This window comes from Bos taurus, chromosome 15 (genome assembly GCF_002263795.3).
Source record: "Bos taurus isolate L1 Dominette 01449 registration number 42190680 breed Hereford chromosome 15, ARS-UCD2.0, whole genome shotgun sequence".
NCBI lineage: Eukaryota > Metazoa > Chordata > Mammalia > Artiodactyla > Bovidae > Bos > Bos taurus.
Window position 1 is genome coordinate 46,432,088 of NC_037342.1, and position 12,245 is coordinate 46,444,332.

General features: G+C 57.2%; 1 protein-coding gene across 1 annotated transcript in view; it reads left to right on the plus strand.

The window, feature by feature from the left end:
• The window catches only part of DCHS1 (dachsous cadherin-related 1), a 36,719-nt gene extending 24,661 nt beyond the window's left edge, over positions 1-12,058 (plus strand). Inside the window, exons 7-21 of the mRNA XM_002693149.6 lie at positions 213-406; positions 615-711; positions 816-973; positions 1,180-2,044; positions 2,133-2,372; positions 2,466-2,591; positions 3,395-3,604; positions 5,356-6,234; positions 6,359-6,472; positions 6,641-6,852; positions 6,941-7,095; positions 7,295-7,425; positions 7,541-7,824; positions 8,180-8,318; positions 8,984-12,058. Coding sequence (XP_002693195.2) covers positions 213-406; positions 615-711; positions 816-973; positions 1,180-2,044; positions 2,133-2,372; positions 2,466-2,591; positions 3,395-3,604; positions 5,356-6,234; positions 6,359-6,472; positions 6,641-6,852; positions 6,941-7,095; positions 7,295-7,425; positions 7,541-7,824; positions 8,180-8,318; positions 8,984-11,595 — 6,416 coding nt within the window. The 3' untranslated portion in view covers positions 11,596-12,058. The remainder of the gene's footprint in view (positions 1-212; positions 407-614; positions 712-815; positions 974-1,179; positions 2,045-2,132; positions 2,373-2,465; positions 2,592-3,394; positions 3,605-5,355; positions 6,235-6,358; positions 6,473-6,640; positions 6,853-6,940; positions 7,096-7,294; positions 7,426-7,540; positions 7,825-8,179; positions 8,319-8,983) is intronic.
• Positions 12,059-12,245: the final 187 nt, after the last annotated feature.

The window sequence follows — 12,245 nt, forward strand, 5'->3', positions numbered from 1 at the left end:
GGACCCAGAATCTGAGATCCCATAGCCTCATCCTCGGAATGGTGAACACCCAGACACGATCCCCGGAGCCTGGTCATGGGGACCAGGACTAAGCTCGGAGTTTTCCCCAGGCATTCCTTTCCACACTCCCCCAACCCCAGCCTCTCACAGACCCCAGGCTCTTCATCTCTGGCTACCCCCATACATGCTCTCTGTCTATCCTGCACTTGCAGGAGAGGTGACCACACTACAAACTCTGGACCGTGAGCGGCAGAACAGCTACCAGCTTCTGGTGCAGGTTCAGGATGCAGGGAGCCCACCCCGCAGCACCACAGGCACCGTGCACATCGCAGTGCTTGACCTCAATGACAACAGCCCTACCTTCCTGCAGGCCTCAGGGGCTGCTGGTGGAGGCCTCCCCATACAGGTATGTGAAGCTGCAGGGCCCTGCCTCGAAGAAGTAAGAGTATGTGGGTGTCCACTTATAACTCTAGACAGAGGTAAAAGAAACTGCATCTTGGAACAGGTGTGAGAGTAGAAAGGGGGCTTTGTCTGCACAAAGGTTAGGGGAATATATCCTGGGTTGTCTCAAGAACAGAGGGAGACAACTGTAGATGAGTTGTGTGTTCCCACAGGTACCAGATGGTGTGCCTCCAGGAACATTGGTGACAACCCTGCAGGCCAAGGATCCAGATGAGGGGGAGAATGGAACCATCCTGTACATGCTAACTGGTATATGGGGAGTGGAGAGAAGGGAGTTGGTGGTGGATGGCCTGTCCTCATGATACGCCCAGCTCTGAAATGGAAGCCCTCACCCTTGCTCTGCCCATCCCCAGGTCCTGGCTCAGAGCTCTTCTCCCTGCACCCTCACTCGGGAGAGCTGCTCACGGCAGCACCCCTGATCCGAGCAGAGCGGCCACACTACGTGCTCACATTGAGCGCTCATGACCAAGGCAGCCCCCCTCGGAGCTCCAGCCTCCAGCTGCTAGTGCAGGTATGGCTGCCCTTCCTCCAATCTATCCAGGTCTCCTTGGCCACCAACGTGGGCACCCCCTCCCAGAGTGCCATCTTCCTAAGCCCTTGTGCCCTCTCCTCTAGACAGGCTACCCTGACCACCCCTCCTGCTGCTCAGCAGGCCAGCCCAGATTCCCTTTTACTTGGGTCGCCCTGATTCCGTCCTCCTTCCTGGGTCCATAACAGGTGCTTCCCTCCACTCGCTCGGCTGAGCCTGCACCGGAACCCTCAGAGCCAGACCCGGTGGCGCCTGTGCCTGTCGTGCTGACCGTGACAGCAGCCGAGGGGCTCCGGCCCGGCTCCCTGTTGGGCTCTGTGGCACCGCTGGAGCAGGCGGGGGTGGGCGCCCTTACCTACACACTGGTGGGCGGCGCCGACCCAGAGGGCACCTTTGCGCTGGACGCAGCCTCTGGGCGCTTGTACCTGGCGCGGCCCCTGGACTTCGAGGCGGGTCCGGCTTGGCGCGCGCTCACGGTGCGCGCCGAGGGGCCGGGAGGCGCGGGCGCGCGGCTGCTGAGAGTGCAGGTGCGCGTGCAGGACGAGAACGAGCACGCGCCGGCCTTCGCGCGCGACCCGCTGGCGTTGGCGCTCCCAGAGAACCCGGAGCCGGGCGCGACCTTGTACACTTTCCGCGCGTCCGACGCCGACGGCCCCGGCCCCAACAGCGATGTGCGCTACCGCCTGCTGCGCCAAGAGCCGCCTGTGCCCGCGCTTCGCCTGGACGCGCGCACCGGAGCGCTCAGCGCCCCGCGAGGCCTGGATCGGGAGACCACTCCGGCTCTGCTGCTGCTCGTGGAAGCCACTGACCGGCCCGCCAACGCCAGCCGCCGCCGCACAGCACGCGTTTCCGCGCGCGTCTTTGTCACGGATGAGAATGACAATGCTCCAGTCTTTGCCTCGCCCTCACGTGTGCGCCTCCCTGAGGATCACCCGCCCGGGCCCACGGCGCTGCACGTGGTAGCCCGGGACCCCGACCTGGGCGAGGCCGCACGGGTGTCCTATCGCCTGGCAGCTGGCGCGGACGGCTGTTTCCGGCTACACCCCAGCACCGGTGAGTTGGACCGCTGGGAGGGATGGGAACGAGGAGGATGCTAATGCAGAGCGAGTGTTTTCTTCCAACCTGCCCACCGCTTACCTAGGAGCGCTGTCCGTGGTGCGGTCTCTGGACCGCGAACAGCGAGCTGAGTACGTGCTGACTGTGGTGGCCTCTGACCACGGCTCCCCACCGCGCTCGGCCACGCAGCTTCTGACTGTCAGTGTCGCCGACGTCAACGACGAGGCACCCGCTTTCCAACAGCAGGAGTACAGCGTCCTCTTGCGGGAGAACAGCCCGCCTGGAACGTCTCTGCTCACTCTGCAGGCAACCGACCCCGATCTGGGTAAGCGTGAGGGGATAAGTTGGAAGAGGGAGGGACTGGGTCAAGAAAGGGTATATTCACCCTGTGATCTTACCCCACGCTGGCTCTCCTCAGGGGCCAATGGGCAAGTGACTTATGGAGGCATCTCTGGCGAAAACTTCTCCCTGGATCCAGACACCGGGGTCCTTACCACTCTTCGGGCTCTGGATCGGGAGGAGCAGGAGGAGATCAACTTGACAGGTATACACTGACAGGCTCCCCAAAGCCTGAGGTGGCATAAACACCATTGTTACATGGGCAGGACCCCCAAAGTACCTTCAAGAAACTTCTACTCTTACAGCACAGCTTGTATTTTTAATCCTTTGGGGGAGTTTGTCAGGGCACAAGGTGAACTGACTTCTAGGCTGTAACCACTGTGATTATACTCTCAAACACATAATGTCACAGCTGTGCCTTCTAGGATTCCCTCAGATTACACTGTAGGCATTTAACAGAGGTGCATATGGAGAAGGCAATGACAACCCACTCCAGTACTCTTGCCTGGAAAATCCCATGGGCAGAGGAACCTGGTAGGCTGCAGTCCATGGGGTCACGAAGAGTCAGACATGACTGAGCGACTCCACTTTCAGTTTTCACTTTCATGCATTGGAGAAGTAAACGGCAACCCACTCCAGTGTTCTTGCCTGGGGAATCCCAGGGACGGAGGAGCCTGGTGGGCTGCCGTCTGTGGGGTCGCACAGAGTCGAACATGACTGAAGTGACTTAGCAGCAGCAGCAGCAGCATATGGATACTGAGTACCAAAGAGGTTAGCTCAGGCTAACACAGCTTGGAAGTGGCAGAGCTGGGACTTGAACCCAGATCTCTTGTTATCTCATTTAGTGCTTTTCCTGTTACACCACCACATATATGTATGCATGCCTGAGTGCTTGTGGGGTGTGAAAAGGTAGACATATTCTGATTTTTGTGTGCACCTGGTGAACACATGTGGTGTGGATTCCTCCATGGGAGCAGGATAAATCTCATTGACTTTGCTTCCCAACAGTATATGCCCGGGACGGGGGCTCGCCTCCACTGTTGACCCACGTCACAGTGCGAGTGGCTGTGGAGGATGAGAATGACCATGCCCCAACCTTTGGGAGTGCCCATCTCTCCCTGGAGGTGCCCGAGGGCCAGGACCCCCAGACCCTTACCACGCTGCGGGCCTCTGACCCGGATGTGGGAGCCAACGGGCAGCTGCAGTACCGCATCCTGGGTGAGAACCTTCCCGTACCTACTTGCCCAGGGCTACTTTGTTGGCCTGTGTCCCAGACCCAGTGTGCCTGGATCCCCTTTTCCTTCCCTTTATGTTTCTGGGTCTCCAAGCATCTCTTTCTATGCCCCTCCAGTATTTGATCTCCCTCTTTGTCTCTTTTTATCCTCCTGTATCTTTTTTTTCTTGATTGTCTCTCCCTGTAGAGTAGTTGTTCTCAAACCTTTTCATCTCAGGAACCTTAACATTATTTTTTTTAACTTTTTATTTTATATTGGAGTACAGTTGATTAACTATAACAGTTGTGATAGTTTCAGGTGTACAGCAAAGTGATTCAATTATCATAAACATGTAATCTATTCTTTTTCAAATTCTTTTCCCATTTAGGTTATTACGTAATGTTGAGTAGAGTTCCTTGTGCTATACAGTTGGTCCTTGTTGGTTATCCATTTTAAATACAGTAGCATGTACATGTCAATTGCAAACTCCCTAACTATCCCTTCTCCCCACCCTTCCCCTTTAAGGTCTCTAAGTCTGTGAGTCTGTTTCTGTTTTATAAATAAATAAATTTGTATCATTTCTTTTTAGATTCCACATATAAGTGATATATATTTCTCTTCCCTGTCTGACTTTCTTCACTCAGTATGACAACCTCTGGATCCATCCATGTTGCTGCAAATGGTGTTATTTCATTTTTAATGACTGAATAATATTCTATTGTATATATGTACCACATCTTCTTTACCCATTCATCTGTGGATGGAAATTTAGGTTGCTTCCATGTTTTGGCTACTGTAAACAGTGCTGCAGTGAACACTGAGGGATGCATGTATCCTTTTGGACTATATTTTTCTCCAGATATTTTCCCAGGAATAGGATTGAAGGATCATATGGTATCTCTAGTTTTTAAAGGAACCTCAATACTGTTCTCCATAGTGGCTGTACCAGTTTACATTCCCACCAACAGTTTAGGATGGAGGAACCCTTATATCTTAATTTTTAAGAACTGTAAAGAACTTTGGCTTATATGATATCAGCATTTATTGATGTAATAAAATATGATATAATAATTGAACATATAAAATATATAATAAACACATACCATTATTTACCACATTTGATATTAAAACTGAGAACACTTTTAAATATCATTGTAAAACAAGCCAATGAAACATACCACTTGCTGTATTTCTGCATAGGCCCAAGGAGATTTACTGTCCATTTTGTTGGACAATGATGAGGTTGCAAAGATTAAACAGGTATGATTGAACACAAGCTAACAAAAGCTGAGTGAATCTATTGAAAACACATTTATGCTTTAAACTTTTTACCTAGAATATTCTTGAAATCACAACATTACATAAGCACACATTCCATTAACCATCCAAGTTATGACATCATCACATGTCATGCAGCATCTGGACTCCGCTCTGCACTTGTGAGTTGATGAGAATGGAAAAGTCATATAATGTCTTAGTATTGCTATGAAAATAGTTCTGATCTTATGTACTCCCAAAAGGGTCTCAGGGGGATTCTTGGGGCCCCCAGACCACACTTTGAGAAAAACTACTTTATAGTCTCTTTCTTTACCTTCTGTGTTTCTCTTTGTTTCTCTGCCTTTATTCCACTTTCCCTCTCCTGCCCTTCTCCTCTCTCTCTCCCTCTCTCTCCCTTTCTTCTCCGTTGCCTGTAAATCACCCTCTCTCCCATGGGCTGACACATGTATGTTTCTGTGTGCATGCCCTTCTCTGCAGATGGGGACCCCTCAGGAGCCTTTGTCCTGGACCTAGCTTCTGGGGAGTTTGGCACCATGAGGCCACTAGACCGGGAGGTGGAGCCAGCATTCCAGCTGCAGATAGAAGCCCGGGATGGAGGCCAGCCAGCTCTCAGCGCTACGCTTCTTGTGACAGTGACAGTGCTAGATGCCAATGACCATGCCCCAGCCTTCCCTGTGCCCTCCTACTCTGTGGAGGTGCCTGAGGACGCACCTGCAGGGACCCTGCTGCTGCAGCTGCAGGCTCATGATCCTGATGCTGGGGCCAATGGTCGTGTGACCTACTACCTGGGTACAGGTGCAGCAGGAGCCTTCCTGCTAGAGCCCAGCTCTGGGGAATTGCGCACAGCCACCACCCTTGACAGAGAGCAGTGTCCCAGCTATGCCTTTACAGTGAATGCAGTGGACAGTGCAGCTGCTGGGCCCCTAAGCACCACAGTGCCCGTCACCATCACAGTGCGTGATGTCAATGACCACGCGCCCACCTTCCCCACCAGTCCCCTGAGGCTGCGCCTGCCCCGCCCAGGCCCTGTCTTCAGCACTCCAGTTCTGCCTCTGGCCACTCTGCGAGCTGAAGACCGTGACACTGGTGCCAATGCCTCCATCCTGTACCGGCTGGCAGGCACACCACCTCCTGGCACCACCGTGGACTCTTACACTGGTGAAATCCGTGTGTCCCGCTCCCCTGTATCTCTGAGCCCCCGAGATCGTGTCCTCTTCATTGTGGCAACTGACCTTGGCCGTCCAGCTCGCTCTGCCACTGGTGTGGTCATTATTGGGCTGCAAGGGGAGTCTGAGCATGGACCCCGCTTCTCCCGAGCCAGTAGTGAAGCCATGCTCCGTGAGAATGCACCCCCAGGTGAGTCCCTAACCATGTCTCCCAGCTTTGTATCTCTGGATGGGCTGGGGTTGCTCAGTGAAAATATTCCCCAAACTCCCTCAGTCTAGTGCTCACACTTCAACCAATGCCCTCCTTTCTTTAGGGACTCCCGTTGTCTCCCCCAAGGCTATCCATGCAGGGGGCTCGAGTGGACCCATCACATACAGCATTCTCAGTGGGAATGAGAAAGGGACATTCTCCATCCAGCCTAGTACAGGTAAGGGAAGGAGCAAGGGGCTCTGGGGGACAGGTTCCTGGGGGAGCTCCTTTTTGGGCCCCAGGAGACTCCGGTTGAGGAGGGGCTGCCCTGCAGTGGTAGGCCTCAGAGACAGAGGCACTCGGGCAAGCAAGAGGTCTGTCAGTGATCCATTCTGCCTTCCCCTAGGAGCCATCACAGTCCGCTCAGCAGAGGGGCTGGATTTTGAGGCAAACCCACGGCTGCGACTGGTGCTGCAGGCAGAGAGTGGAGGAGCCTATGCCTTCTCTGTGCTGACCCTAACCCTGCAAGATGCCAATGACAACGCGCCCCGCTTCCTGCAGCCCCACTACGTGGCCTTCCTTCCAGAGTCCAGGCCCTTGGAGGGACCCCTGCTACAGGTGTGGAGTGTGATAGGAAGATGGGGGCAGGGCTGGGCAGACTTTGTCTGCCACCAGCCCAGTGCCAGCAGCCTCCTGTTCCCGCCAGGTGGAAGCAGATGACCTGGACCAAGGCCCCAGTGGACAGATCTCCTACAGTCTGGCCGCATCCCAGCCAGCCCGGGGATTGTTCCATGTAGACCCAGCCACGGGCACTATCACCACCACAGCTATCCTGGACCGCGAGATCTGGGCCGAAACACGGTGAAGCTTGGCTCTGTAGACCCTAAGACTCTTTCCTGGGTCCATGCAATTTCGAGTCCTGCATTAAATCCCCTTCAATCCCTAGGCCACATCCTGAGTTCCCCGCTTCCACCCCTGCCACCTGTCCTGAGCCCTCCTGTCCCTGCCCAGGGTTCTCGCTTATCCCAGGCCCCACCCCCTGATTGTGCTCTGTGTTCAGGCTGGTGCTGATGGCCACAGACAGAGGAAGCCCAGCCCTGGTGGGCTCAGCTACCCTGACGGTGATGGTCATCGACACCAATGACAATCGCCCCACCATCCCCCAGCCCTGGGAGCTCCGAGTGTCAGAAGGTGAGGACTGGGTCAAGTGAGAGGTATAAAGGGTGGTAGGGAAGCATTATTGCCCACCATGGGGCTCCAGGACTGTATGTGACTATAATAAACACACTCGTGCCATGTACTGCAGATGCACTGCTGGGCTCGGAGATCGCACAGGTAACGGGGAATGATGTGGACTCAGGACCAGTGCTGTGGTATGTTCTGAGCCCTTCTGGGCCCCAGGATCCCTTCAGTGTCGGCCGCTATGGAGGCCGCCTCTCCCTCACGGGCCCCTTGGATTTTGAGCAGCGCGACCGCTACCACCTGCAGCTCCTGGCACACGACGGGCCTCACGAGGGCCAGGCCAACCTCACGGTGTTCGTGGAGGATGTCAATGACAACTCCCCTGCCTTCTCACAGACTCTCTACCAGGTGCCAGTGCCCCCACCACCACCCCCGGGCCCAGGGCTGCTCATGATGGAGGGAAGTGACAACGCTAGAAGGAGCTGTGGTGGGCTGTATGTTGGAACTGACTTGGGGACAGAGCTTGGGGGGTATAAAGGTCCCATCTCAAACCAGCCTTCTAAGTCCTAAGAACTGTGTCCAGGTTCTGCATTCAGGGCCCAGAAATGGGGGAAGGGGGACAATTCGAATATTAAGGGGTATAAGGGCTCCAAGCTGGAACCGGTGCCACGCAGAACTCATGGGACCAAGCTGCAGAACGCAGGCTGGGTGAGCAGCAAGGCAGCTGAGAGGCTCAGCCGTAAACCTTTGTCTTATACCTCAGGTGATGCTGCTCGAGCACACACCCCCGGGCAGTGCCATTCTCTCCGTCTCGGCCACTGACCGGGACTCGGGCGCCAACGGTCACGTCTCCTACCACCTGGCTTCCTCTGCTGAGGGCTTCAGCATTGACCCCAACAACGGTGTGTCCTTCCTGGCATCTACCCCTTATCTTTGACTGTGCTGGGGCATATTTTGACCTCATCCCTAGAATTTCTTGCCTGAACTCCTAATTCCTAGATCTCTGACCTAGGGAGGACATTTCCCTGCTTTTGTATCTTTTCTTTAAAATTAATTAATTTATTTGTTTTTGGCCATGCTGCATCTTCATTGTTGCTTGCAGGCTTTTGTGTAGAGACAGTGGGCAGGGGCTACTTTTCATTGCAGTGCATGGGCTTCTCAATGTGGTGGCTTCTTTCATTGTGGAGCATGGGCTCCAGGCACACAGGCTTCAGTACTTGCATCATGCAGGATCAGTAGCTGTGGTGCACAGGCTCTGGTTGCCCGCGGCATGTGGGATCTTCTTGGACAAAAAATCAAACCCTTCCATGTCCCCTGCATTGGCAGGTGGATTCTTTTCCACTGGGCCACCAGGGAAGTCCCCCTTCGTCTCAGTTTTAAGCACTGTCCAGACTGCATGTCTAGAAGCCATTCCCTGAATCCTGGAGCCCCTTCCATAATCTCCCAGCACACAGGCCATTCCCTGGAATCTGACTTCCAAGGCTAACTCCCCATCCCCGGAGGGTCATTTTGCTCACCCACAGTCTCTACTGATGGCATATTTCTCTTCATTCCGTTTTCATCTCAGGGACCCTATTCACAACAGTGGGGACAGTGGCCTTGGGCCATGAAGGGCCAGGCATGGTGGACGTGGTGCTGGAAGCCCGAGACCACGGAGTGCCGGTTCGGGCCGCCCGAGCCACAGTGCACGTGCAGCTGCAGGATCAGAACGACCATGCCCCGAGCTTCACGCTGCCACACTACCGCGTGGCTGTGACTGAGGATCTGCCGCCCGGCTCCACCCTGCTCACCCTGGAGGCCACAGATGCTGACGGGAGCCGCAGCCATGCCACCGTGGACTACAGCATTGTCAGTGGCAACCGGGGCCGAGTCTTTCAGCTGGAACCCCGGCTGGCCGAGGCTGGGGAGAGTGATGGACTAGGCCCCCGGGCCCTGGGCTGCCTGGTGTTGCTTGAGCCTCTAGACTTTGAAAGCCTAACCCAATACAACCTAACTGTGGCAGCAACTGACCGGGGGCAGCCACCTCGAAGTTCGGCTGTGCCAGTCACCGTCAGCGTGCTGGATGTCAACGACAACCCACCTGTCTTCACCCGAGCAGCCTACCGTGTGGCGGTGCCTGAGGACACGCCTGTGGGAGCCGAGCTGCTGCACGTGGAGGCCTCCGACGCTGATCCAGGCCCCCATGGCCTTGTACGCTTCACCCTCAGCTCAGGCGACCCTCTGGGGCTCTTTGAGCTGGATGAGAGCTCCGGGGACTTGCGACTGGCCCGCCCGTTGGACTGTGAGACCCAAGCTCGACATCAGCTTGTAGTGCAGGCTTCTGACCCTGCCGGGGTACACTTTGCTCTGGCACCAGTGACCATTGAGGTCCAGGACGTGAATGACCATGGCCCCGCCTTCCCTCTGAGCTTGCTCAGCACCAGCCTGGCTGAGAACCAGCCTCCAGGCACTCTTGTTACCACCCTGCATGCAATTGATGGGGATGCTGGGGCTTTCGGAAGGCTCCACTACAGCCTGCTGGAGGCTGGGCCGGGGCCCGAGGGCCGCGAGGCATTTGCGCTCAACAGCTCAACTGGGGAGTTGCGGGCACGAGTGGCCTTTGACTACGAGCACACTGGCAGCTTCCAGCTGCTGGTGGGCGCTACAGATGCCGGGAACCTGTCCGCCTCAGTCACTGTGTCAGTGCTGGTGACCGGTGAGGATGAGTATGACCCAGTGTTCCTGGCTCCAGCTTTCCACTTTCAGGTGCCAGAAGGTGCACGGCGTGGCCACAGCCTGGGTCACGTGCAGGCCACAGACGAGGATGGAGGTGCTGACGGCCTGGTGCTGTACTCGCTGGCCGCCTCGTCCCCCTATTTTGGTATCAACCAGACTACAGGTGCCCTGTACCTGCGGGTGGACAGCCGGGCACCAGGCAGTGGAACAGGCACCTCCGGGGGTGGGGGCCGGACCCGACGTGAGGCGCCACGGGAGCTGAGGCTGGAGGTGGTGGCAAGGGGGCCTCTGCCCGGTTCTCGGAGTGCCACCGTGCCTGTGACTGTGGACATCACCCACACTGCGCTGGGCCTGGCACCTGACCTCAACCTGCTCTTGGTGGGAGCCGTGGCAGCCTCTCTGGGAGTCGTGGTGGTGCTTGCCCTGGCAGCCCTTGTCCTGGGACTGGTGCGGGCCCGGAGCCGCAAAGCTGAGGCGGCGCCTGGCCCGATGTCCCAGGCGGCACCCCTGGCCAGTGGCTCACTGCAGAAGCTGGGCCGAGAGCCACCCAGCCCGCCGCCCTCAGAGCACCTGTATCACCAGACCCTCCCCAGCTATGGTGGGCCTGGAGCTGGAGGACCCTACCCCCGCGGTGGCTCCCTGGACCCTTCACACTCAAGCGGCCGAGGCTCAGCAGAGGCTGCGGAAGATGACGAGATCCGCATGATCAACGAGTTCCCCCGAGTGGCCAGTGTGGCCTCCTCCCTGGCTGCCCGCGGCCCTGACTCCGGCATCCAGCAGGATGCAGACGGACTGAGTGACACCTCCTGTGAGCCACCTGCCCCTGACACCTGGTATAAGGGCCGTAAGGCAGGGCTGCTGCTGCCGGGTGCAGGAGCCACTCTGTACAGAGAAGACGGCCCCCCAGCCACTGCCACCACCTTCCTGGGGGGCTGTGGCCTAAGCCCCGCGCCCACCGGGGACTACGGCTTTCCAGCAGATGGCAAGCCCTGTGTGGCGGGAGCGCTGACGGCCATCGTGGCCGGTGAGGAGGAGCTCCGTGGCAGCTACAACTGGGACTACCTGCTGAGCTGGTGCCCTCAGTTCCAGCCGCTGGCCAGTGTCTTCACAGAGATTGCCCGGCTCAAGGATGAAGCTCGGCCATGTCCCCCGGCGCCCCGTATTGACCCACCGCCCCTCATCACTGCCGTGGCCCACCCAGGAGCCAAGTCTGTGCCCCCCAAACCAGCCAGCACGGCCGCAACCCGGGCCGTCTTCCCACCAGCCTCTCACCGCTCCCCCATCAGCCACGAAGGTTCCCTGTCCTCGGCGGCCATGTCTCCCAGCTTCTCACCTTCACTATCTCCTCTGGCCGCTCGCTCACCCGTCGTCTCACCGTTTGGGGTGGCCCAGGGCCCCTCAGCCTCAGCTCTGAGCGCAGAGTCTGGCCTGGAGCCACCGGACGACACCGAGCTCCATATCTAGGTGTGGCCCGGACCGGGCCCCGACCTGGGATGCACACAGTGTCCCCAATGCAGGCCCCATCTGAGCCTGCCCGGGCAGCCTTGGACCATGATTGGCCACGGGGGAGGCCAGCTCCCCACCCCAGAGTCCTCCAGTAGGGGCAGGTCTCACGTCTTGCTCCAGCACTGGCAGAGCCCCAGTACCGCGAGGCCCGGTTGGGCGCTGACCTATGGCCAGGTCTGACGCAGGGAGAGAGATGAGGAAGGAGGCAGCAGCCCCGGGGTTCCCCTCAGTGAGGGCTTCTTGCCCTGTGCCAGCACCCTGAGATGGAGCTGAGACTTTATTTATTGGGGGGTAGGGGAGTGGGGCCAGCCCCTGCAACTTTGTTCAGGCCCAGCTCCTTTGGGTTCCACTGACACCCCTGCCCCTGCCCAGAATCAAGTGCCAATTCTCACTCTGGAGCCTTAATAAACTGCAGTTTGTATCCAGTGTCCGGATCTGTTCTCTGGGCCCATAGGGACGGGGCAGTGATGGAAAGGCTCCTGACACCCTGTAGACACCTCAGGAGGCACAGAGTGGGATGGACATAGGGGTTTCTAGGGTGGGGGTGAGTGGGGATGGCACTGGAAACCAGAGCCTAGCCTGAGGCTGTCACATCTCTCTGAAGTCAA